Genomic DNA, 27,187 nt, shown 5'->3' with positions numbered 1-27,187 from the left:
CATCTTATAGGGATGAAAATGAAGATCATCACGAAGAATTCTTCTCACAGAACGATCGGATAGTCCAAGGGCAGATGCGTGTTTGCGATTGATCTAACGGGCCGAGGGACTCGTTTTCCCTTTTGTCGCACTTGCAGGTTATCTGAATGTAGTGACCCATGTAACAATTGATTTGCGGTCTGGGACGGGAGCCAACGGGGCTAAATTAAAGCGATTCCGAAATGCACGCTGTGTTGCAATAACCGAACATCCGCTTGAAAAGTAAACCTCAACGGCAAAGGCACGCTCCTCACTATTCCAGCGCATGATGGCGACTGGACGTGTCGGGACAAAACTTTACAGTATCCCCTCTTGAACGAGACCACTAGCGCTCCGCTATGACATCAACTAACTGAGTGGCGCGCATTTTAAAAAAGGAAGTTATACTGCCGCACCCTGTATATACATATACCTTTGGCAGTTTGACAATATTTGGAGGAATACGTTGCATTTTGAAGGTTTTGTGTGAAACAAAACCTTATTAGAATCGAGACGGTGTCTGTCTGTCTGTCTGTCACACCCCATTTATTCGGAAACGGCTAGACCGATTGTCACGAAAATTGGTGAAAGTATATAATCTGGTGTTCCCTTTACATGCAGTAAGTGGCGCCATCTTTTGTTAAGTTTAAGAGGGGGCTCCCCATACATATGAATGGCGGGTGAACATTTTTTTCCATAGAATCTAGCCATGTGGGGTATCAAATGAAAGGCCTCAATTACTTCACTTTACTTTTCAAAACTGGTTCAATATTTGATGTTGGGTGAAACATAGAGGAATGAGGGCTCAAAATATGACTCCCAAAAAGTGTAACAGGTCTCGTTCTCAGAACCTATCCAACCGAAAAATCTGAAAAAAATCTCAGTGGTGCATGTCTTCGAAATCTAGGCCTCAAAATATATCCGGTTCCGATATCTGCACGAATAAAGTTAATAATAGTATATTTCCACATTTTAGAAATTTACCCGGCACCCCCCTTATGTTCTTCCCAGAAGTACAAAATTTGGCATCCGTGTAATGAACAACATAATGCCCAGTTTGGTCAAGTTTGGAGAAAATCCAGCTATTACTAATAAAGTTATAGGAAGTGAAACTTTCCAATTTTTTGTGAATTTCATCAATACCACAACGAAATGAGTTCTTATGAATTGGGTCCCAGAGAATTATTTTGTTTTAGTTTTTTAGTTATTTGTCAACCAGACATGTGTGTATGTAGGTATATAATATACGCGTGCTAATGAATTTTGCGGGTAGTGGCTCATTTAAATAGATATAAGAAGTAAATCGGAAATATGGGTACAATATTCGGAAATAGGCAGTTTGTTTAGGGTGAGCATAATATCTATGGCTGTAATACGTATGTAGTACGTATGTCTCGTAGTTTGGAAAAATATATTGGATTTGCAGCTATATACGGATAGAAAAATATGCGTTGAAATTTCTTACATAAGATGAACACAAAACCTTTATATCCGAAGCGCGAGCTTCCGGTATTCCGACTTGTTATGTATATGCACAGACAGTTCCTGAACCCAAAGCGCCCAGCTTCCGATATCCCGACTTGTTTTTTTTTTCTTTTGAACAAAATACAAGAAAATATTTTGGTTGATATATAAATGATTAAAAAACTAAAGCGAAATGTTTCCCTGCGACCTTCCATTCAAGCTCGCTTTGTTGTGGTATTGACGAATTGATATGTTATGATGGCGTCATACACGTTTTCGAATGCACGAAATTCACACAAATGTAAAAGTTTCATTTTGTATAACTTTGTTAATAATAGTTGGATTTCCTTCAAACTTCCCAAAGTTATGCCTTATGTTATCCCTTATGCAAGTGCCAAAATTTTGTAGTTCTAGGGAAGGTTTCCGGAACTTAATGGACTTCCCTTCCGGCTAAATTTCTAAAATATGCTTATATACTATTATTAACTTTATTTGTGCCGCTATTGGAGCGGGGTGCATTTTGAGACCTAGATTTCGTTTAGATACATCACTGTGACTTTTTTCAGATTTGTCAGTTGGATAAGTTCTGAGAACAAGACCTGTCACACTTTTTGAGGATTATATTTTGAGCTCGGATTCCCCTACGTTTCACTCAATATCAAATATGGGAAGTTTCGAAAAATTGCACCCTCCATTCACATGTACCCACATGACTCCCCTTAAACTTAACACGAAACGCTACCACTTGTTGAATGTAAAGGAAACAACAGATCACACGCTTTAACCAATTTTCGCGACAATCGGTTCAGCCCTTTTTCGAATAAATCGGATGTGACAGACAGACAGACGATAGAGGTAGACATCGACGATTCTAATAAGGTTTTGTTTCACACAAAACCTTAAAAAGGTGAAGATTTTTTGCATGCCCGTGGATATGTAATTTTAGCATGTACGCAATTTCGTTAGTATTTCAGATCTAGCCACAAATAAAAACATTCACTGTAATGTCATTTGAAGCAGCAAGCCTTTATTATCCAGTGAGGCTGCTGGGGGCTTCGAACGATATATACACTTAGCTTACTTGATTTTGTGCTTCACTGAATCAAGTATCAAACCCATTCGGTATTTCACCGAAATAAATTGCAATAAATAAATGTTTTTTGGTGACCCCGATATGGTCGGTCATCACAGCAACAGTTAACGCGGGTATTAAATCCAACACAGAACATCAAAAAGTGTTGTAGCCAACCATAGAGGCATTACAGAAGAAGGTCGATCAGCTCACTCCCCAACAGGACGTGACTGATCAAGAAATTCAACGCATCTCTAGCAACTATCGGAAGAATCCCAAAACTCGATGAATCCGCGGACATCGCTGTGAGCCGCTTCCTCCAACTAGAACGAAAGTTAACACGCAACCCGGACTAATATAAACAATACAGTAAGTTTATGAACGAATACAATCAATTAAGACATATGACCGAAAGCGACGTAAAAAGTATCCCGAGCCCCCATTACCGTGTGCCGTTGGCCCAACCATCTAACCAGATTATTCATTATTCTCGTGCGTTTCCGGTTTCCGTCTTGTTTTTACTCTGACATCGATAAGATGAATCGGCAGGTTATGTCGGAAGAAGACAAGAGATTTTAACTAATACTATGGCGAAATGAGCCTAGTGAATCTATGAAATGTTAGAAACTGAATACGGTCACGTATGGTACTTCCGGTGCACCGTATTTAGCTACCAAATGCTCAAAACAGTTGCCGTCACAAATGGTGTGCGAACAACTAGGACCTGTTAAAAAACATTCGCATTGAAAATCTGGCACTCCAGCTGGACATAACGCAAGAAAAAAGGGGAAATATAAAACCAATAAATTTAGTTTGGACACCCAAGAGAGATGGATTCCAAATTAGATGCCCTTATGCAGAATCTGAGAAAGTTACGGAGAGGTCAGCGCTATCAGACATCGCCCATATATTGGATCCGCTAGGATTGACGGCACCAGTAACAATTACTGTCAAGATCTTTCTTCAGAAGCTATGGAGCCCCAAAATGGACTATGAGTAAGAAGTGCCTCTGGAATTGCAGGTGGAATGGTTGAGATGCCGTAAGTAGCTGGAAAAGCTAAATCAGATTCGCATGCCTTGTTATATGTTTGGAGGAAAGGTACCTAAAAATATACAGTTACATGTCTTTTCAGATGCTTCAGAGAAGGCGTATGGGGCAGCGGAATATCTACGAATGATTCATTCAAATGGAGTTCGCACTGTTTCTCTTCTATGTGCAAAATCGAAGATGGCACCATTAAAAATAGTAACATGCCAAATGTTGAAGCTCCTGACCTTGCTTACTTTTACTTGACAGAATTAAGCATCCTCATTCTAAACGTTACGAGTCGCTGCTATACAACAAACATCCTCGCCAGATCAATGCAGGCACGTTCGATCAAAGGAGAATCCAATAGACTTGGTCAGAGTGAAATTATGCGGTGTTTCCAACGATTAATTAATTGAAATAATAAAACTTGTTGTTTCTTTTTCGTTGGTGTGGGTATTTATTCTTGCAAATACCGATATTTCAACAAGTTTTGCTCCTGCAAAACTTGTTTGCACTGATGAAGGGAACAAGTGGTTCCCGAAATATCGGTATTTGCAAGAATAAATACCCACACCAACGAAAAAGAAACAACAAGTTTTATTATTTCAATCAATAGACTTGGTATGAAGAGGTATAGTCCTCGAAAGACTGCAAAATTACGTTCCCTGGTTCTTCCGGCCTACATTCCTCCATGGAGCTAGAAAATGTTCGCTGAAAGGGTATCAAAGCGTGGATTTCAGCTTAGAGAACGAAGATGGTATAGGCCATGATGAACGGCGCAACTTCGTTTATTAATCAAATCGATCACCAAAATTCCTTTCACTGATTACAACCCGTAGTGGCATATGTGCTGTTAAGAATATACGAACGCCAAACAGAAGGAACAGAACAAATAGCTTTTAACTGTAACAGAAATAGAGGATGCCATGCGAGTGGTGATCAAAGAATGGAATGGGATGTACATATATCGGGAATCTATATAACAACTGATGTCTAGCAAGCAACTAAACAACAGTGATCCATTAAATAGTCTGCATCCATTATTGGACCATTTTGGACTCCTAAGAATTGGCGCCCAGCACGAAGCTTCAAGCTTAATTTATGATACCAAGCCCCCATCATCCTTCCTTATGCACATTACACTTACACCGATTGGAAATCTTATCGGATTCGTTGTACCATCACATCTCGTCAAGTTAACTCACCATGAAAATATGGGAGAATCGTTTCTACAAAACATAGAAAGGTAAAAAGCAAGCCGCCACAAAAATTTTCGAACGGGCTATCTTCAATAGGCTCTTACCGTTCACAGAAAGGGAGGGTGGCCTCTCAGATAGGCAGTTCGAATTCCGAAAGGCAAGATCAACTGTCAATGGGATCAGTACGGTGCCGTTGTTGAGGAATCAATAGAGGCCAACAAATCTTGCGCGGTATGATATGATATGAAGGATGCCTTGAATACAGCATTGACGAACACATGATGCATTCGCAATCATCATCATTGTCAAGTTAAGTCATCACGAAAACATAGGTGAATCGTTTCTACAAAACGTAGAAAGGTAGAAAGCAAGCCGCCCCCCCTCGCCTTGCTTGAGCCGTAGATTGGGCTAGTTGCGAAACAAATGCAAGAGGCTGCATATTGCTCGAAGTAATTTCACGTCCTAACGTCGTTCTGGCAAATAATGGCGGCGTCAATACTTTTCGGAGACGGTATATGGGATCGTTGGGCGGCCTGGTCTGATTATGCTTCAGGTTAAAGTTGCATAATTCGGCAAGTCCTCACAAGACCTCCTCGTGGTGGCCGCTGGAAACCGTCTTCGGGCGGGCCAAGAGTGTGTAGGGCCGGGCTGGGAGTAGGCTCATCTAACCAATGAGAATATGCTTGTCTGCCGTTCATGTGTTAGGGGCAAGTAGATCTGGCGGGGGGATGGACCGAAGCAACTGCCCGGGGATCGTCCTCCCTGCACCGGAGAAAGTGCTAATAGGATCCCAAGCCAAGGTGGAACAGCATACGCCGAGGGCTGCGTGGCGAATGGGGAGCTTGGTCTTTAGTATGCGAACTTTGAATACCTTGGGCACTTTTAGTTTTGATCCGCATGGATAAGGACAAGTTCGTCCAACGACGACGACCTAGACCCAATCGACGCCGCCAACGAGCTGTTGGAGGAAATGGCGATCGACGATCCGACGGGGAGAGACGAAGCCCGCACGCAAGCAGATTATCCTGAGGGTAACGCAGATAAATCTGCAGCACTCGAAGTGCGCCTCGGCTAATCTGCTTGTCTTCCTCTTAGAGAAAGACAAAGAAAATATTTTAATTTATTCCACAGCACAGGAGACGCTGATCATGTATTCTCGCGCTCCAGTCTGGGCATCGTCTTTGAAGGTGGAAGCAAACAGAAGAAAAATCGCAGCCCCATACCGATTAAGCGCATTACGTACGTCATGGGCTTACCGTACAATTTCAGATGAAGCAGCTTGTGTGATAGCCGGCATGATCCCCATCGACATCTTGGCGAATGAGAGTCGACGCCTGTATGACCCATCATATGCAATCGGTGAGTCTTATACCAATCGTCGGTAATTGGCACGAAGTGATTCTATTTTGGAATGGCAGAAAGGTGGGATGATTCACCTAAAGGACGCTGGACACCCAGGATTATTCCAGATGTCTCTAAATGGACCAAACGAAGACACGGCGAGGTTAGTTACCACCTAACTCAATTCCTAAGCGGACACGGAGGGTACCGTGCATACCTTTATCGCTTCGGGCGTGATGACTCCCCGTATTGCCCAACATGCGTGATGATTCCGGAAGATGCGGAGCATGCTGTTGCCCGCGGTTCGCTGCACACAGAGCGGAGGCGGAAATTGACACCGAGGCACGGTTGACACCCGAGAATATCGTGGACTACATGCTAGCCTCTGAAACATCTTGGAGGGGGGTGGAAAAATTAATGAAGGCGATCCACAATCTGCTGAGGAGGAAGGAGCTTCGTAGGAAAGTGACAAATAACGACAGAAGCCGCAGTTCATAACTGATCCTGCCCGCGATGTAATACCGAAATGGCAGTCCCGCGGGGTAAGCGAAGGAGAAGGAGGTGGTTTTAGTGAGTAAAAGTCTCACATAACCGTATGGCAGGAGCCAGCGGTAGGTTGTGAACCTTTCCACCTTCCAACGTATAAAAAAAAAAAAAAGACAGACAGACAGACAGCCTGTGCGGAGTTGCCAAATGTCCCATCAGGCGCGTCCCTTCGTGCGGATAAGGGAATGCTCGTTGGATGCGTAGGAATATGCACATATACGCATTTGGAGATGTGCGTGTATGGGCATGCTTATGCGCAGGCCGGGTAGGTGGGAAGTAAACGCCCATCCGTGGATAAAAATTGGCTATGGGAAGGATACCCAGAAATAAAACCAAACATGGAGGAACAGAAGGAGGATAAAGTTACGATGCAGGGCTTCGGTAAGCCAATACCGGCGGCTTTTGGGAGTGGGCAAGCAGGCTCCCGGCCGTCGATATCCTTCGACTGCAGTGCCTCGGTGGTGGATTACTTGGCCACCGTTGCATCAAATACTACAAATAGCCTGGAGAAAGAGGCATTTAAAAGGAGTACATCACTCCCGAGAACGCCTGTTCAAAACACAAGAAAAGATGGGGCACAAACTATTAGCCCATAGCGAGGTAACTACACCTGGTCGAAACATGCCGCAGGACTTAGTGTTTGATCCATTTAAAAGAAGCTCGACGATCGTGCGATCTCCTCCGAAATCAATCTTGATGAAGGAAGGAAATCAGGGGAGCTCCCGGAAGGCTAATAAGTACGTAAGCGCCCAATGTGAAAACCAAGCGGAGGAGCTATGTCAGAGTCCGGACGAATCATCGTTTGCCCTACTCGGAGGTAAAATAGTAGAGTTGTCTGAATTTATTAAGGACAAACACAACGTGCACCAAGCCATCAAAAACATGGTCCGTACCATTCGGGTACTATACTCGTACAATGGCGCCAAGGAAGAAAAAAACGCCTCGAAGAAATCAAGCGTCACCCAGGCAACACAAGTGACACCCCCTCAAAATCCAAAGGGCGGTAAGCTTGAAAAGAGGAGTAGAGAGGGCGCGAACGATTCTTTCGGATCCTCACAGGACACGAAAAGGCAAAAAGGCCTCTCACCGGCAAAAGGCAAGGCAAACAAAGCTACCAACATCGTGGAAACTGCGGCGCCGGCTCCAAATGACCCAAGGGAGGCAAAGCCTCAAAAAGGGACCAAGGTTGACGGAAGGAAAAATACGACGCAGAAAAGAAGATTACGGCCCGAATTAATCATAATCTCCAAAAAAGGGGATATAACTTACGCCGATATCCTTAGGAAGGTCAAATCCGATCCCGAGCTGATGGACCTTGGAGAAAACGTCAGCCGAATCAGACGCTCCCAAAAAGGAGATTTGGTGCTGGAGCTGAAAAAGTCTCCGGGCAAAACGGTGGAAAATTTCCTCGGCAAGGTGGAGAAGTCCTTAGGGGAAGAAGCTCAAGTACGGGCCAGAAAGCAGGAGATTGTCATAGAATGTAAGGACATTGACGAAATCACGACCAAGGAGGATATCCGCGACGTCTTAGAAAAGCAGTTCGGATCAATTGGCTTGCAAGATTCCGGAATTAGGGGACTGAGGAAGGCATACGGAGGCATGCAAACGGCAACCATAAGCGTCCCAACTGAAGCAGCGTTCAAACTGCTGGCGGCTGGGAAAGTAGAAATAGGTTGGGCCGTTTGCCGACTCAGGGAGCAGGTGTCCCTTAAGCGCTGCTTTAGATGCCTGGAATTCGGCCACATAGCGGCGAAATGCACCGGTGACTGTGACAGGTCGAAATGTTGCAGAAAATGTGGGGTAGAAGGCCATATGTTCAGGGAGTGCAAGGCTGAGCCTGAATGCATGCTCTGCAAGGAGAAAAAGGGCGTCGACTGTCGGCACGTTGCAGGCAGCAGCAGATGCCAAGTGTTTAGGCGGGCCTTGAATGCAGTAAAAAAATGAGGTTGATACAAACCAACCTCAACCACTGCGAGGCAGCGCAACACCTTCTCTCGCAGACCATCTGTGAGAAGGGAATCGAAGCTGCCATAATCAGCGAGCCTTATCGCAACAATAAGAGCGGTGCCTGGACTGCAGATGAAACTGGCAAGGCGGCAATATGGGCGTGTGGAAATCAGGCCATTCAAGAAGTGATGGAGTTTCCAGAAGTTGGATTCGTCAGGGCAAAAATAGCTGGTATCTATATATATAGTTGCTATGCTCCACCAAGCGCGGCGATAACAGAATTCGAAGGAATGCTAGCTATGCTAGTCTCGGATGCAAGAAGTCTAAACTCCAAGATCATAGCTGGTGATTTCAACGCGTGGGCCGTGGATTGGGGCAGTCGCACTACGAACACCAGGGGCCGTATCCTCCTCGAGGCTTTCGCGGAGCTAGATTTGGTGCTTGCCAACATGGGAAACGTTTCCACTTTTCGTGGGACAGGGTCGGGCTCAATAGTCGATCTGACATATGTGAGTACCACATTGGCGAGGAGAATGACATGGTTTGTCAGTGAGCATTATACTCACAGCGACCACCAGGCGATTTTCCCCCAGATCGAATATGGGCCATGCGTCGATGCGTATTCCCGTGATGCTGGAAACCGGGGCTTGAGGAGGATGCATTCATAGAGATGCTATTGGGAGGCCAAAGTCCCGGTGGTGCGGCTACAGAAAAGGTAGAGCAAATGACGGGACGCATAACAAGAGCATGCAACGCTGCTATGCCGAGGCGACAAGTTCTCGCAAAAAGGCGCTCAAACTATTGGTGGAATGAAGATATCGCGGTGTTACGGGATGAATGTTTTCGTGCTAGAAGGATCTGCCAACGATCTAGAGCAAGGCCAGACTTCGACGAGAAACGGCTAGCATATGTGAACCTTCGAGGTAGGCTTAAGCAGGCTATACGGACCAGTAAACGAGAATGCTTCAAGGAGCTTTGCACAGAGGCAGACCAAAGCCCCTGGGGAACAGCGTACAGGATAGTTATGAAGAAGATGAGAGGGCGAACACCACAATTGACCTGCCCGCATCTTCTGCTCGATATCGTGACGGCGCCCTTCCCCCCGGATAAAGGGGAGCGCAAACAACACAAGCGAGCACTGGACGTCTACACCATACCTGCGGTAACTGAGGAGGAACTTACGCAATTTTGCCGGAGAGTTGGTGATAACAAAGCACCTGGTCTGGATGCTGTTCCCAATAGAGCCCTTAAACTCGCTGTTAAGACCAGACCCGGCTGGTTTATCAGCGTGTTTGAAACATGCATGATAGAAGGAGTTTTTCCCGACCGGTGGAAGAGGCAAAAACTAGTTTTGCTCCCGAAGCCGAATAAACACCCAGGACACCCATCATCATACCGATCGATTTGCCTTATCGACACGGCAGGAAAGATGCTCGAAAGGGTCATCTACAACAGACTGCTCGCTATCATTGAATATAAGAATGGACTATCGGAGCGACAATTTGGATTTCGTCAAGCCCACTCAACGATCGACGCCGTAGAAGTTGTTTTGAAGCTGGCTCGAAATGCGATGTCGTCTAGAAAATGCTGTGCCGTAGTGACGTTGGACATCAAAAATGCGTTCAATTCCGCAAGCTGGGAGTGGATAAACAGTTCACTGGCTAAAACGGGTGTCCCTAGTTACTTGACTAAGCTCCTCAACAGTTACCTTTCGGAGAGGACACGGACACGGATGAGGGATCCAAGCAGTGCACCGTCACCGCAGGAGTACCACAGGGCTCAGTGTTGGGTCTTCTCCTGTGGAACGTCATATACAATGGGGTCCGTGTCCTTTCCGTGCCAAAGGAGGCCACGATAATCGGTTTCGCAGATGATCTAGCTGTGGTTGTCGTCGCGAAAGAACCTGAAGACGTTGAAATGTACGCTAATGAAACCATTAGCGCCATAAAAGCGTGGCTGGAGATGGTTTAGCTTGACCTTGCGGAACAAAAGACGGAGGCGGTCTTGATTACCAACCGTAGGAAGAGGAATACGGTTAATATTCGCGTTGGTGGTCACGTCATCACTTCGAAACCGGTTATCAAATACCTAGGGGTGATGATTGACGCTAAAATCAATTTCAAGGGACATCTGGAGTATGCCTGTGAGAAAGCGGCAAATACCAGCGTATCATTAGCGCGGATGATGCCTAACATTGGAGGTCCAAGGTACAGTAGCAGATTACTTGTGGCCGGAGTGGTTCGCTCCACACTATTATACGCGGCACCAGTTTGGGAGGAAGCATTAGCGTGTGAGAGTAATCGTAGGAGAGTGAATATGACTTACCGCTTAGTGGCGCTAAGGTGTGCAGCGCCTTCAGAACAATATCAGGCGAGGCAGCGTGTGCTATTGCGGGAATGATTCCGATAGACATTCTGGCAAGTGAGACACGCTGCCTGTACGAGGCAAGGAAAATGAATCCTCTTGAAAAGGATGCAGAATACCGAAAGGCGGCAAGGCGAGAGTTGCTGGAGAAGTGGCAGAAACGATGGGACGACTCGCAGAGGGGTCGCTGGACCCACACTTTGATTCCCCGTATTGAGGAGTGGATCCAGCGACGACACGGTGAGATTAACTACCATCTGACGCAATTCCTGTCAGGACATGGCGGTTACAGGAAGTACCTGCACCAATTCAGGCTGGATGATTCTCCCGTGGGTCCTGAATGTGGTTGCACACCTGAGGACCCGGAGCATGTTATGTTCCACTGTCCACGATTTCTTTCAGAAAGGAGGAATCTCGAAGACTCCCTGAAAACTACCCTAAGCCCGCAGAACATCGTCGGGGAAATGTTGAAATCGGAGGGAAACTGGTGTGCGGTGAACACCGCAATCAAACGAATACAAGAGGAACTTGGCAGAGCGGAGCGCGCAAGGAGGACGCGAAGAACAACGCAAAAATACGACAAGGTTGCGAATTATATTGGAAACAACGCCAGTTGTTTTAGTCTAAGCTAGACTAAGGTTAAAGCTAGGTAGTTGTTTAGGATATGCGAGATCCTAAGTCCAGATCTACTGGATGGTGGACCGGACTAAATGAAGAGCAACTTACTCCCACGTTTTCTAGTCCATGGATCCCTAGTTTGGAGCATAGCACCCCAAGCATTAAAAATCAAAAAATGACTGATTCGAAATTTATTTCGAATGTTGTTAATTCGATTGAGAGTGGCCACCATCGGTGTTTTCAGTGGCCGAGCAGGCCATGATTAATTAATTTTTTGGAATTGAAAAAAATATGAATACTGATAAGTTGAAAAATGTCAGTTAAAGAAAATAAAAAGAATTTTATGTCCCGTCTTCATGTAATGAGTGTATTTTTGTCTTCAGTGGATTTAAAGCTCTCCAAAGTGCTATGTAGTGACTAACATGCCTGAATTTTCACTAGGCGAGAGATTTTCTGGTATTTAAACATCATCACTCACTGAAGCACAATATCTAGTTCTGTCCGGTATTCCGAATAAAGACGCTCAAAGTGATGTGTGGCTTTACCTAATAAGGTAGAACCACAATTGGTGACCACGAACTTCAAAACCAATCCAGCGACGCAGATTCCCGAAATTATTGTCATTCTAAATGACGCTTTTCTCACCATTAGAAATTGGAAACAATATCTTTGAAAATTTTGCCAAGCCGAAGCTACAAATTGACATCATACTAGCCAGTTCAAAGTTCAGACTCTTCCACCAATCCCAGCTAGTCTGCTTACACCAAGTTTACAGCAAATCGACTGCAGCCAGTTCGGCGAAACTCAACTCAATTCAACAATCAACTGACTTCGATGACGTCGCCGCAAGGAGCCATCAAAAGGAAAAAAATTAAGTTATTTTTATTCTTTTATTTGCTATCATTACTTTGTTATTTTTTTTTTAGAAATATACTGTCAGTACAAAACTTTTTCCCACTTTGCGGGTGAACAGTAGATTTTGGGTTACCGTGAGCTATATATGTGTTTCTGCTGTTTACTTGTTTGCGGAGTATAGAGAATCCGGACAGGAGAGTCTTACGTTTAAAATAGACTGTTATTCGGTTTCACAACCATCACAATTAATGCTGTGCAAGTAATAGGCTTAAAGCAGCGGGACAGCATGAATACGAACACAAACATTTAAGACGGCGGGATTAAAACCAAGGTAACGAGATCGAGAGGCTGGCGCCCACCATCTCGACCAACGCATCAGTCAGTCAGTCAGCCAAAAATTTTGTTTTACAAAAGTCTATTGAACTGTATAATGAACACCATTCCGAAAACTCAGTTTTAAAAGCACAAAAACAACTAAAACTTCCTTGTGGTTCAATTATTTGTCAACTTATTTGTAGTGGCCGCGGCTTTGCATGGGAGCAGAATTTCATTCGCCTTTTTCTGGATTAATTTGCTCAAATAGTGCATTCTGCAGTGTGCAATCATCTTAAATTTCGCCGAATGTTGCACATTATTGAATGGATTTCCGGCGAATTGACCGGCACAGAGGGGAATGATTTGCCGCATCTGTATGCGCATGCGTATGTTGTTGGCAACATAAACTCTCGAAATTCGCGACCTTCTTTTTCAATCAAGGAGAATTTATCTAAAGAGATTGTAGCTTGTCGGATTTTCAGTAATCCATTATTTCATGCAGTTTTTTCTGAATCTTGTGGATTGATAGCCTGAAAACTTGCAAAGTTAGCCACCGAGTGTGGCGAAAGTACAAAATTTTGTGGGAAGTAGGAAATTTGAATCGCAAAAAGGCAAAAGGACAGATAATTAAAGTATCAGCCGAGGGATGGTAATTCCTGATCTGTGTACATGCTAACACATAAAACGTGAAGTACGAAATTATAAAGAATAAGTGAATTAATGTCAGTTTTTTTCTAAGGACTATATATTTTTCTATTATTAATATTATGAATATGTAAACAAATCCGGAAACGGGAAGCTTGACGCTTCAGGTATAAAAAGTTTTGTGTTTTCCTTTGTGAGGAGCATACCGCAGTTCTCCATTGGCTGATAGCATTGACTCTAGATAGTTAAATTGCTCAGTGCTGTTAGCTGCAGTAACCTGCTCAGAACTTAGTGAATTAAATATCTCGGGTCAATGCTATCAGCTAATGGAGAACTGCGTAATGAAATGGTTTCACGCATTAATGCGACCTGGATGAAATGACATTCCACAACTGGTGTTCTTTGTGATCGACGTATCAGCAACGTCTCAAATCTAAAATTTACCGACAAGCCGACCCCATTAGTGAACGGGACAAAGAAAAATAAGATGTGACGAGCGACGAGTGGATGGCAGCTCCATGTAACATAGTTAAAAACTCCATTGCCCTCTAGTTTTTAGAAAGCGATTTTAATAAAACATTTGATCGAAATCCCTGTATTGATAATAGTCAACCTCATACGCTTCGCACTCTGAGTTTAATATTATTAGCAAATGCGAAGAATTTAACATACAACAAATAGAGCTCGGTCGGGAAACCGGAAGCTGGGCGCTTCAGGTATGAAAGCTTTTGTTTGCTTCTTCTGTGAGTATATTTAAGTGTAGAACTATCCCATTTGTACGTAGCCCGTTATGTAAATGCATTTAGCAAGTCTGACTACCCATGTTAGTATATTGATATTTAGTTCCAGTAAATTTACATGGTAAAGTCAATTTTGAGCTACTATAACTTTGTTACTAATAGTATGATTTTGATCAAATTTGGGGATAATATGCTTCATATTATATTTTATACTACTACCAACTTTTATAACTCTGAGATAAACTTAAGGGCGGTTTTACTCAATTTCCCCCAAAATATGGTAATATACTATTATTAATTTAATTTGAACAGACATCGATATGGAGAGTATTTTGAGGCCTGGGCACCATATAGATGCAGCTTCATGAATTTTTTCAGAATTTTCGGTTGGGTAGTTTTGTGAGGATGGTTCCGTTAAAGAAATCATCACTTTCCACCCCTACCACTCCCCGCCTTTCTAATAAGACTAAGACCGGCTTTGAAAAGTACTGATCAAGACCTTTCATTTGATACCCCACATGGCGATATTCGGTGAAAAAAAAATTTTACACTCGCGTTAGCATCTTGTTTGTATGACTTAGGATGCGGTAAATTCGCAGGAAATTGATAAGTTTGAACTGCTATCACTTTGACATTAATAGTCGAATTTCCATAAGATGTGGCATGTGTATGCACGAGACAGACCTCTATGTCGGCGCAATTTAGTACTCTTAGGATGAACTTAAGGGGGGTTTCCAGTCAATTTCTAAAAGTTGGTAATATACTATTAGTAAGTTTATTTGAGCAGATATCGGAATCTTTCGAGGATTAAATTTCACATAAATGTTTTGCACAAAGCCTTAAAAAGGGCTAGTAAGTAAATTCTTCATAAATGCGAATCTAATATTTCACGTGATTCTCAATTATTCTCGTTAATTATGACGACAGCATCTTATTTGCATGGCTTTAGAAGCAGTAAATTTTGCGCGAAAGTGCCAAGTTTGAACTGCTATAATTTTGGCGTTAATGGCGAAATTTTCATGAAATTTGGCATGCGTATGCGAAATATTGTCCTCTATACTGGTGGGGTATTGGTAGTCCTAGGACGAACTTAAAGGGGTTTTTTAGTCGATTTCTAAAAGTTGGTAATATACTATTAGTAAGTTTATTTGAGTAGATATCGGAATGGGACATATTTTGAGGCCTAGATTTCATCTAAGCGCACCATCCTGATTTTTTTTTCGAATTTCTTGGATGGGTAGTTTCCGAAAATGAGTCCTGTCTCACTTTAAGTGCCTACATTTTGACTCTGTACTCGCGCACGCCAAAACTAATGTTAACTTCGGAAAGTACTAATCGAGACCTTTCATTTGATACCCTACACGACTATATCCGGTGAATTTTTTTTTAAATCCCCTTTTTCCATATATGCGGAGCTCGCCTTTAAATTCCACCTAAATATATGTCACTCGCTGTATGCGTGGGATTTCATGGTTCCATCCACCAATTTTCGTACAAATCGGTTTGGCCGTTTTGGGAAAAAGCACGTGTGACAGACAGACAGTGTATCGATTTTAGTAAGGTTTTGTTTTACACAAACCCCTAAAAAAGAAACGTTTTGATGAGCCTATTTTCGTTAAAAATGATTAGGTGTAATCATATTTGAGAATACCGATTGGTATAAAAAGTATATGTTCACCAGAACTCATGGAGAGGGATTTATTTGGACATTTTTTTTACTTTCTTTATTATCACTACTTATTTTCTCTCCCTTTCCGGAGTGGGTCCTTCCATTATTTTTTTTAAATTCTTTTTCTTATTTTAATTTTTATTCATTTAGTTATTATTTATTTTATTTACTTCCGTTTCCTTCTGCTTCATTATTACTTTGGTGATTTGAGTACTTTTCCATTCTGATACTTTCTCTTACATTGTCTATTTTATTTTGTTTTGCGTGATTGCATCTTTTGTATATTATTTTTATTTTTATGAATATAATTCTAAATATGAATTAAATCTTTCGTCAATTTGAAGACTTCTTTTTTTTTCCTCCTCCTTAACCCAGCAAAACTCTAACAAGTTAGGAGCATCCCCTAAATATTTGCCTAAGGATGCCAAAGGAGGGGAGGGGACCCCAGGGGCCGCGCCTCATTGAAAATCTGCGGCAGAGGAAGCAATGATTCAGGCTGTGATCCGTCGTGGACTAACTCGTTAGGCTTACGCAAATCTGAATTTTCGTGTAGTAATTTTCAAGACCCACGCACTGGTATAGACAAGTTAAGTGTTTAAGTATTTCATTACAAATAGATCTAGCACATTTATGTGTCTGGTTCTGTCCCGACTTGTAATTTTTAATAAATGTGAAAAGAATATCATTTGACATTCGAATTTATACAGCTCCTTTTCACATGAACTCGTTCATACGAGTATGACGTAACTCCTTTATAGAAAATTTTATAAGTTCTAGAATCTTTAAGCGAGTTAACTGCTCTAAACAGGCTTCTCTTTAAATACTGAGGGATGGTACTCCCTGTACTCACCTGCAATCTTCGTATGTAGAAATAAAATTTAATGATATACAATATTTTCTAAAACAAAATGTTTAATAAGAAAGCAATATATATTTACCCCAAATGCGCTGAACCTTTTCCTTTTAGGGTGTAATTCTTGTTTATTTAAGAAAACTTCGGATTTAGGCCTAGGAGGCTTCTTGGGTCTAAGTATCACCCTCGTCTCCTCTCGGATATCTTCGTCAAGTAATTTACTATCTGAAGAAACAGAAAGTTGTCTTTTAACCCGTTCATGATCATTTCCTCCACTTCTCCAATCTGAAAAAAAAAAAAAATAATAGTTCTTCATATTACTGAAGTTGACAACTTTAGAATAGGTTAATTCTCTAAACTGAGTTCAGTGTCAGAAAGGCTTAACGCATAAACCATGGCCGCGGTCACTTCCGTTTTAAGCTTTTTTCAGATTTCGATTTATTGTTCCCACTTTTGCACCGGGGTTTCTGGTCAAATTCTTCTTCTTCTTTTTCTTCAGCCTTTGTCCCGTTCACAAGCGGGGTCGGCTCGTCGTGATCGGCTTCGCCATTTGGCTCTATCGAATGCCTGATCTGGGTGCAATCTCGAGGCTTTCAAATCCCCATCCAGCGTATCAAGCCACCGTTGCTTAGGTCTGCCTTTTGGTCGTTTACCATCGACTTCGATGTTCAGACCAATCTTTGCAAGTGAATTCTCGTTTGCACGAATTGCGTGACCATACCATCGAAGACGCCTCTCTCGCAACTTTTCCACGATCGGTGCAACCCCATAACGATCACGGATATCCTCATTTCGGATGTGATCTAAACGTGTGACGCCACTAGTCCAACGTAGCATCTTCGTCTCCATTACCGCGAGACGCCGTTCATTGTCTTTTATGGTCGGCCAACACTCAGAACCATAGAGAGCGACTGGACGGACGACACTGCGGTAAATTTTAGATTTGAGACGTTCGTTGATACGTCGATCACAAAGGACACCAGTTGTGGAACGCCACTTCATCCAGGTTGCGTTCATGCGTGAAGCAATTTCATAACGCAGCTCTCCATTAGCTGATAGCGTTGACCTGAGGTATTTAAATCGCTCAGTTCTGGGCAGATCACTGCCGCTGACAGTGATTGTGCCTGTTTCATGGGGATCGGTCGTCAAAAACTCAGTTTTGTTTAAATTCAATCTGAGACCGTGTTGCATGAGGCGATCATTCCATTTTTGAAGAAGTTACTCGAGATCATTTTTGCTATCAGATGCTAGGAAAACATCATCTGCATAAAGCAGTGTGTAGGGCGCTGGACTTTGGATATCCCGTGTCACGGTGTCCATAACAAGGACAAGGAGGAGTGGTGAGAGGGCGCTTCCTTGATGAACTCCAACAGAGACACGAAGCGGTTTTGATACACCCGCCATACTTCGAACTTTACTTTTCGGATCGTGGTAGAGCAATTGAACCCAGCGCACGAGTTCTTCTGGCACGAAGTGTTGTCGTAAAGCATACCAGATGAGTTCGTGTGGTACACGGTCAAACGCTCTCTCCACATCCAGAAAGGCAATGTAAAGAGGGCGATGCTTCTCACGGTGTTTCTCCATGAGTAACCGCACAGCGTGTAATGCGTCAGTAGTTCCGTAATTTTTGACAAATCCGGCTTGATTCACGGTTATTTCAACGATTTCGCGAATACGGTTGTCAAGAATGCGTTCAAAAATCTTCATGGTATGGGAAAGTAACCGGATCGGACGGTAATTTGAACATTCTGCTGGGCTACCTTTCTTTTTCCATATTGGAACAGTGGTACTTTCTTGCCAGTCAGATGGTGTTCTTCCTTCCTGAATAACCCGGTTAAAGAATTCACTGAGCCACAGTGTTGGGTCCCAGCTCTTCGCTTTCCAGAGCTCAGATGCGATGTCGTCAGGTCCTGTTGCTTTCCCCGATTACATTTGTTTTATTGCCTCCTCGACTTCAGTTGCGCTGACTGGTGGAACTGCTCCAAATGTCGGCAATGATTGTGGAAGTGGAGGATGAGCAAATTCTTCAGTTGAAATCTGCTCGAAGTATTCTCGCCATCTATCCGTTGCGGCTCGACGGTTGGTAAGCAAAGTACCGTTCTTGTCATTAACACAACAGAAGTGTTCGATATCCTGTGTGCGTTCATCACGGCTTTTAGCAAGTCGATACAGATCTCTCTCGCCATCCCGAGTGTCCAGTTTATCGTAAAGATTTTTGAAATGGTTCGCTCGGGTGACAGCGACCGCTTTCTTTGCTTCCCGGTTGGCATTCTTATAAATTTGCCAATTAGCAGGCGTTTTATCGTCGAGAAATTTGTGGTAGAGGCGTTTATTTTCACGGACCTTCATTTCAACATCATCATTCCAAAGCCAAGTATCTCGGTTGATGTACCGCTTACTCGGCTTGGTGACCCCGAGGGTTGCAGAGGCCGCTTTGTGGATCGTGTCTTTCATTTGGTTCCATGATTCTTCCACATTCGTAATGGTTGGCAATCGTATGAGTGAGACCGTTTCTTCATTCTTCTCACCAAATCGCCACCATTTAATGCGCGGCGGGCCAGTGCGTTCCTCACGCCGTTTTATCGGTGGCTTAATTCGCAGGACAGCAATCAACGGCCGATGCTGAGGTGCGATGGTCTCATAGGGAACGACTTTGCAATCAGTGACAGTGGTAAAATGTTGACGTCTTATGAGAATATAGTCGATTTGCGTTTTATTGTTCCCACTATAAAATGTGGGAAGATGAGACAATCGTTTGATGAACCATGTATTCATAAGTACAAGGTCATGGGTGTCCGCAAAATCGATTATACGCTCGCCACCTTCATTGCGCGCTCCGAACCCCTTTCCCCCATGGCACCTGTTACCGTCTGCCTTTTCACCCACATGACCATTAAGGTCGCCGGCAATGATTATGTAATCGTCAGCAGGCACGTGACAAGTCTTTTCATCGAGAAGTTGCCAGAAGGCATCTTTCTCGGCATCTGGTCGGCCTGTCTGTGGTGCATACGCGGTGAAGAAGTGAATAGTGCGATCAGCTGATATAATGGTGAGCTTCATCAGCCGATCATCAAATCGTTCGACTTCTTTAATGGCATCACAGAAACCCTCTGAAATGGCAATGCCAACACCATATTGAGTGTGTGGGTTACCAAAATAGAGAAGTTTGTAGCCATTTTTACCGCGTTCGCGTTCAATGTCGCAGCTTTTGGAACCAGACCATCGGGTTTCTTGCAGAGCGCAGATGTCAATGCACCTTTTCCGAAGGGCTCTTGCGAGTTCCTCGGTCTTTCCAGTTAGGGTACCAACATTTAGCGTGCAGGCACGTATTTGTTTTGTTCGTTGTGTGCGGACTAACTTGCTTACGTCCTGACGCCGTCCATGCGTCAAGAACCCTTGCCCATTTCTCGACAGGACCGGGGCCCGTCCTGCCGCGTCGACTGAGGTGGACGCCCTAGCATTTCTCCGAGGCCTGTGACTTAATCATGTTTGTAACGACATTCTATGCATTTTCTTGGTCGACCTGTCGTGGGGCCTGTCACCAAGAGAGATCAGGTAGGATTTAGCATAGTAGAATAACTCCAACTATACTCTATTTATCTCTTTCCCTGATCTCAGCATTTTATTTTTTGTTTTACTGAGGATAGTACAGAGTACGTTGCCTCAAACTCTCCTCCTTTATCTGGGCTTGGGACCAGCATACTATGTTAATAGCATGGCGGAGTTTTCTGGTCAAATTTAAAACATGGTTATATAAAATTATTAATTTTATTTGTGCAGATATAAACTCCACCATGCTATTAATATAGTATGCTGGTCCTAACCCCAGGTAAAGGGATTTGAGGTAAAACAAAAATAAGAAGCAGAGATCAGGCAAAGAGATAAATAAAGTATAATTGGAATTATTCCACCATGCTACATCCTACCTGATCTCTCTTGGTGACAGGTATCGCGACAGGCCGACCAGGAAAATGCATCCAATGTCGCAAACCTCGCAAAAATTCTAGGGCGTCCATCTCAATTGACGCGGCAGGACGGACCCCGGTCCTGTCAAGAAATTGGCAAGGGCTCTTGACGCATGGACAGCGTCAGGACGTAAATTAGTCCAAGTAAAACAAATATGTTTCTGCACGTTAAATATTGGCACTCATACTGGGCAAACCGAGGAACTGGCAAGAGCCCTTCGGAAAAAGCGCGCTATAGAAACCCGATGGTAAAAATGGCTATAAACTTCTCTATTGAGCTAGCCCAAACACTCAATACGATATCGCCAATGCCACCTTTAAGGTTTCTGTGATGCCAATAAAGAAGTCGACCCATTTCATTGCCAGCTGATAAAGTTGATCAATATATTCACATTTTCACCGCGTATGTACCACCAGATGCCTACCGGCAACTTCTCGATACAAAGACCTGGAATATCCCTGCTGATGACTATATCGTCATTGCAAGCGACCTTAATGGTGGGTGAAGGCAAACGGCAAAAGGTGCAATGGGGGAAAAGTTTTTGGAGCGCTCAATGAGGGTGATGAGTGTATAGTCGATTTTACGGACATCCATGAACGTGTACTTGCGAATACACATTATACATTTTATAGTGCGAACAGTAAAATGCAAACCGACTATATTATCATAAGAAGCCGACATTTTACCACAATCACTGACTGCAAAGCCGTTCCTTATGAGAACATCGCACCTCAACATCGGCCGTCGATTGCTGTCTTGCGAGCCAAGCCACCGATAAAACAGTGTGAGGAACCCATTTACCCACCGCGCAATAAATGTTGGTGATTTCGTGAGAAGAAAGAAGAAATGATCTTACGCGACTACCAACCATTACGAATGTGGAACGATCGTGGAACCAAATGAAAGACACGATCCACAAAGAGGCCTCTGCTACCCTCGGGGTCACTAAGCCAGGTAAGTGATACATCAACCAACATACTTGGCTTTGGAATGATGATGTTGAAATGAAGGTCCATGAAAAGAAGCGCCTTTATCGCCAAGTTTCTTGGCGATAAAACGCTCGCCAATTGGCAAATTTATAATGCCAACCAGGAAGCAAAGAAAGCGATCGCTGTCACCTGAGCGCGATGGCGAGAATACTTCGAGCAGATTTCAACTGAAGAATTTGCTCATCCTCCACTTCCACAATCATTGCCGACATTTGGAGCAGTTCCACCTGTCAGCGCAACTGGTGCTCAGAGGTGGCGGCGAGGAAGATGGGGCGGCAACCCTATCGGCCAAACCAAAACCAAGTGGTCGAGGAGAACCTCCATGTGGTGGCACCGGGATACGCTGTAATTACTTTGGCTTGCCGGCCGTGATTCAGTAGGCGAATGCTCCAAACACCTAATTAGGGCGATCAGACCCGAGTCTGCACGGGGACTCATCTGAAGTGATAAATTGGTCACGAAACCTTACCAGGGGTATACTGGTACCATGGGAACCGGGAAAGCCCCTGGACTCACATACTTCGGGTGAACTCCTGTTGTATGTGAGGACAGCTCGGTTATTTGCGGTTGGCCCCCCTAGTGGGAGTTTCATGGTGGTTGTGGTTGTACTCAAGCGAGAAGAGACCTTCGGGCCTCGACGTGGTGTTGCGTATCAACACGGGTGCCGTACTCCATAGTTCGGTGGAGATTTAGGTAATTCTTGCATCCACCAGTATGAATGCTAAGCCATGCACTTGATATAGACTGGTACCGTTGTGACTTGTCTCAGCGGGGCTCTGATTGTGGTCACAAAATCAATCCGTGTCTGAAGAGGACCGTAGGATTAAGTCTCACGACAGGTGCCTACGTAAAACACTATGGGCTTCACTGTCAGCGCAACTGGTGCTTAGAGGTGGCGATAAGGAAGACGGGGCGGCAACCCTATCGGCCGAACTAAAACCAAGTGGCCCAGGAGAACTTCCATAGTGGTGGCACCGGGAGACGCTGTACTCACTTTGGTTTGCCGGCCATGATGCAGTAGGCGAATGCTCCAAAGGCCTAATCAGGACGATCAGACCCGAGTCTGCACGGGGACTCATCTGAAGTGGCAAATTGGTCACGAAACTTCACCAGGGGTATACTGGTACAATGGGAACCGGGATAGCCCCTAGACTTTCATACTTCGGGTGAACTCCCGTTGTATGTGAGTACAGCTCGGTTTTTGCGGTTGGCCCCCTAGTGGGAGCTTCATGGGGGTTGTTGGTTATGCTCAAGCGAGAAGAGACCTTCGGGCCTCGGCGTGATGTTGCGTTTCAATACGGGTGCCGTACTCCTTAGTTTGGTGGAAATTTAGGTAGATCTTGTATCCACCAGTATGAATCTAAGCCATGCACTTGGTATAGACTGGTACCTTTGTTGCTTGTCACAACGGGGCTCTGATTGTGGTCACAAAATTAATCCGTATCTTAAGAAGACCGTGGGATTAAGTTTACACGACAAGTACCCACGTAAAACACTCAAGGACTCACTGTCAGCGCAAATGAAGTCGAGGAAACAATAAAACGAATGAAATCAGGGAAAGCCACAGGACCTGATGACATCGCATTTGAGCTCTGGAAAGCGAAGAGTTGGGACCCAACACTGTGGTTCATTGAATTATTTAATCAGGAAAGTGGAACCCCATTTGAATGGCAAGAAAGTCCCACTGTTCCAATATGGAACAAGTCGGAGAAAGCTAGACGCTTCAGGTATGAAAGATTTTGTGTATTTCTTCTATAAAGAGATTTGAGTGTGCATTTGTCCCATTAGTATGTAGCACGTATATATGCAATATTATGTGAGAATATCCATTTTCAAGTGATATCGACATTCAAAGCCTTGAGTATGCACAGAAGCGACTTTGACTTATTATAACTTTGATAGTAATGGTGCGACTTTCACCAAATTTGGTAGGATCATGCTGTAGCCAATATTGCTGCAAAATATCGTGATCCTAGGAGGAACTAATGGGGGGTTTTCCCTCCAATTACTAAAAATTATAGTAACGTACTATTATTAACTTTATTTGAGCAGGTATCGGTACGGAGGGTATTTCGGAGTCTAGGCACCATACGGTGGCAGCCTCTTGACTTTTTTCAGATTTTTCGGTTGAGTATAATAGTTTCTGAGAATGGATTCGTAAAAGAAATGATCATTTTCAACCGCTCCCACTCCGAACCTTTCCAACGAATGTTAAAACTAAGACCGGCCTCGAAAAGTACTAACCGAGACCTTTAATTTGATATCCCACATGACTATATTTGATGAAAAAACAAATGTACACCCCCCTTTTGCGTGTATGGGGACTCCCCCTTAAATTCGACGTAAAAGGATGTAACTCACTATATACCTAAGCGTTCACAGATCCCGCCTTTCTACCAAATTTGGTGTTAATCGATACAACCGTCTCCGAGAAAAATGCGTGTGATCGACACACAGATAGACAGTAAACCAATTTTAAACACAAAACCTTAAAAAGAAAGGTAGTCCAGCAGAATGTTCAAATTAGCATCCGATCCGGTTACTTTTCCATACCATGAAGATTTTTGGACGCAGTCTTGACAACCGCATTCGCGAAATCGTTGAAATAACCGTGGATCAACGCGGATTTGTCAAGAACTGCGGACTACTGACGCAATACACGCTATGCGGTGACTCATGGAAAAACACCCTCTTTACATTACATTTCTGGATCTAGAAAAAAAAGTTTGACCGTGTGCCACACAAACTGATCTACGATAACACTTACTAACAAAATAAATCGTGCGCTGGGTTCAATTGCTCTACCACGATCCGAAAAGTATATTTGAAATAAAACTATTTAGTAAAATGAAAAGTTTCCAGTTTAACTATAGAATTTTATTTATTTAAAGCTGGCAAACCCGTGTTTCGGAGACAAAATGTGTCCTTCTTCAGTGCTGAAACCAGCACGTGTGGTGTCCGAAACACGTGTTTGCTACCTTTAAATAAATAAAATTCCATAGTGAAACTGGAAACTTTTCCTTTTACTACTTTTTATAAAACTTACGGATCGAACCCACTAAATTGCTGTAAAACAGATTTTATCTCGGATCGCTAAGGAGCAGTTAGACCATCATCCTTTGTGTAGTTGAGCCTCTCGGATTTCGAGGAGTGTTACAACAGAAAGGAGGACGTGAGTTTTCGCAACGGATTCACATCAACAGGAGGATTGCTTTTGGTTTTCCGTGATTTTTCTTTGTCAATCAATGAAATTTTATTTAAAGAGGTTTTAGCACGGAGGACTTCTCCACAGTTAAGTGTTTAGTGCAGTTTTCTCTGATTTTTAGTAGATTTTATAGCCTGAGAACTTTCAACGTTCGCAACCGAGCGTGATTTGGAAGATTTTTGTCTTGTCTTGTGGAAAATTTGAATCGCAACCAAAAACAGGCGCTTCGGATATAAAGGCTTTGTGTTCATCTTATATGAGAAACTCGCTGTGCACGATTTTCCATTCGCACATAGCTAAGAATACCAAATATTCCGTCATATTTTGCCAAACCCCAAGATCCACATATGTACATTCAATTCAGCGACATAAATACTACACCCTAAATAAACAAACATTTTTAAGGTTTTGTTTGTAAAACAAAACCTTATTAAAATCAGTTCAATGTCTGTCTGTCACAGGCACTTTTCTCAGAAACGGCGATACCGATTGACACGAAATGTGGTGAGAAGGTGGGACCTGTGGACCCCCAGACATGCAGTGAGTTGCCTTACCGTGTAAATTTACAACCCGAAGTACTAAATCTGATATGCTAAATGCATATTCTTAACGGGCTACGTACAAATGGAATAGTTCTACAGTCAAATATACTCACACAACAAATAAAACCTTTATACCTAAAGCGGCCAGCTTCCGGTTTCTCGACTTGTTTATTATTGCACGACGGTGCATGCGTATACATATATGTACGCATCTAAATTGATGTAGCACATCTTCACGTATTTCCATTTTACTCGGTGCACAAAAGCATATATATAAATATATGTTAGGTACATAAATTAAAAACCGTTAGTAACCAGAACACGCATGTCTATTATATTGGTTACGACCCGCAAGCTTTATTAGCATATACATATGTTACGGTAGAACTGGGCGTGTTCTCTCTAACAAGCCTTGTCACCTCCTCAGTTGGATGGTTCCAAAGAATCGATGAATTAATCCTTCTCTTCAACTGAATGATTCCAAAGGCTCGACGAATTATTCCTGTAAACTGAAGGAGAGAAATGCACCCCAAGCACGAGAATAGATCCTGATGTAAATAGACCTCTTTTAATACAATTTAGTTCCACCATGAAAAGTAAAATGCCTTCCTTTTCACTTACAATAACTAATTTATTTAGGACTAAGTTTAATTGTTCTGTACTTATCTACAAACAATGACGGACTGAGCAACTGAGCACTCAAGAAATAGAACACCTTGCTTTTATGAAGGTGAATTGATGCTTCTTTAGACATTTAGTAAAATGGAATTTCACATAGAAGGCAAATTTGATGTACATTGAATGCATTAAGTGTAAGATTCGCAGCAAGAGCAATTTTTACATACTGAAAAATTGATGTCGTTGTGCGGATCACTTGTCATACCAACGTGACATCTAATTTTGCTAGCGTAACAACTCCCCTTTGTAAATCGAAAGTTGGTCCCTCAACCTGTTTTTTCTTTCTTTTCGTCATAAATTCCCTTTTTTTACAAGATCAAGGTACAACATTTTTGAAAATATGTCAAAGTATTTACAAAATTTTCCCAGTTTTTACAGATTTTACTGTGTTTTACACTTTGTCAGTGTAGTTTGTTTAAAGAGAAACACTTTTTGAATAGAGTGAATTTACATTTACCGTTGAGATAACATTTCGTAAAAAAATATAAGAAAAGGATCAAAATTACCATTCCAATTAGCGACCTGTACCATTTGTATTCTGTAATAAATTTAGGCAGGGATTTGATACTATTTTGCCAAAATATATTTTTCGATAACTCCTCCTTTAGTTTATGGATGTTGCTCGATGTTAATTTATTTATTTTTACATCGTTTTATTAATTCTATTTGGTAACAACATGCATCCAATTCGATAATTCGACCTCTTAGGGAAGTTATTTCCTCTTCTCTTCTAGTAGGTATGTAATCCTGGTTGATTTCAAATTTTCGGATTTATTACATCTACATTCATATGTGGTTTCCATTATGTTTGCAACTATTAATTGCAAATTGTTTATTTTGTGCTCAATGTCAAGGTAATTTAATTTTCTATATTCACAAAATTTGTGTCCGGATAGCTGAGTGGTTAGAGCGCAAGGCTGTCGTACGGAAGGTCGCGGTTCAAATCTCACTGGCGGCAGTGGAATTTGTATCGTGATTTGACGTCGGATACCAGTTGACTCAGCTGTGAATGAGTACCTGAGTCAAATCAGGGTAATAATCTCGGGCGAGCGCAATGCTGACCACATTGCCTCCTAGTGTACCGTTACGGTCTTGAATGAAGTGCTCTAACACACTTCAAGGCCCTGTTCC

At 43.0% G+C, this 27,187-nt stretch overlaps 1 protein-coding gene across 4 annotated transcripts in view; it reads right to left on the bottom strand.

Annotated features, from left to right (window-relative positions):
- Positions 1–27,187, bottom strand: part of LOC119647708 (cyclin-dependent kinase 14) — a 224,931-nt gene that overhangs the window by 117,809 nt on the left and 79,935 nt on the right. For all 4 annotated transcript variants that reach the window (XM_038048795.1, XM_038048798.1, XM_038048797.1 and 1 more), the window contains exon 4: positions 16,762–16,961. In XM_038048795.1, the coding sequence (XP_037904723.1) occupies positions 16,762–16,961 (200 nt within the window). The remainder of the gene's footprint in view (positions 1–16,761; positions 16,962–27,187) is intronic.

Source organism: Hermetia illucens, chromosome 2 (assembly GCF_905115235.1).
Source record: "Hermetia illucens chromosome 2, iHerIll2.2.curated.20191125, whole genome shotgun sequence".
Taxonomy (NCBI): Eukaryota; Metazoa; Arthropoda; class Insecta; order Diptera; family Stratiomyidae; genus Hermetia; species Hermetia illucens.
This window is presented reverse-complemented; position numbering and strand designations above follow the sequence as displayed.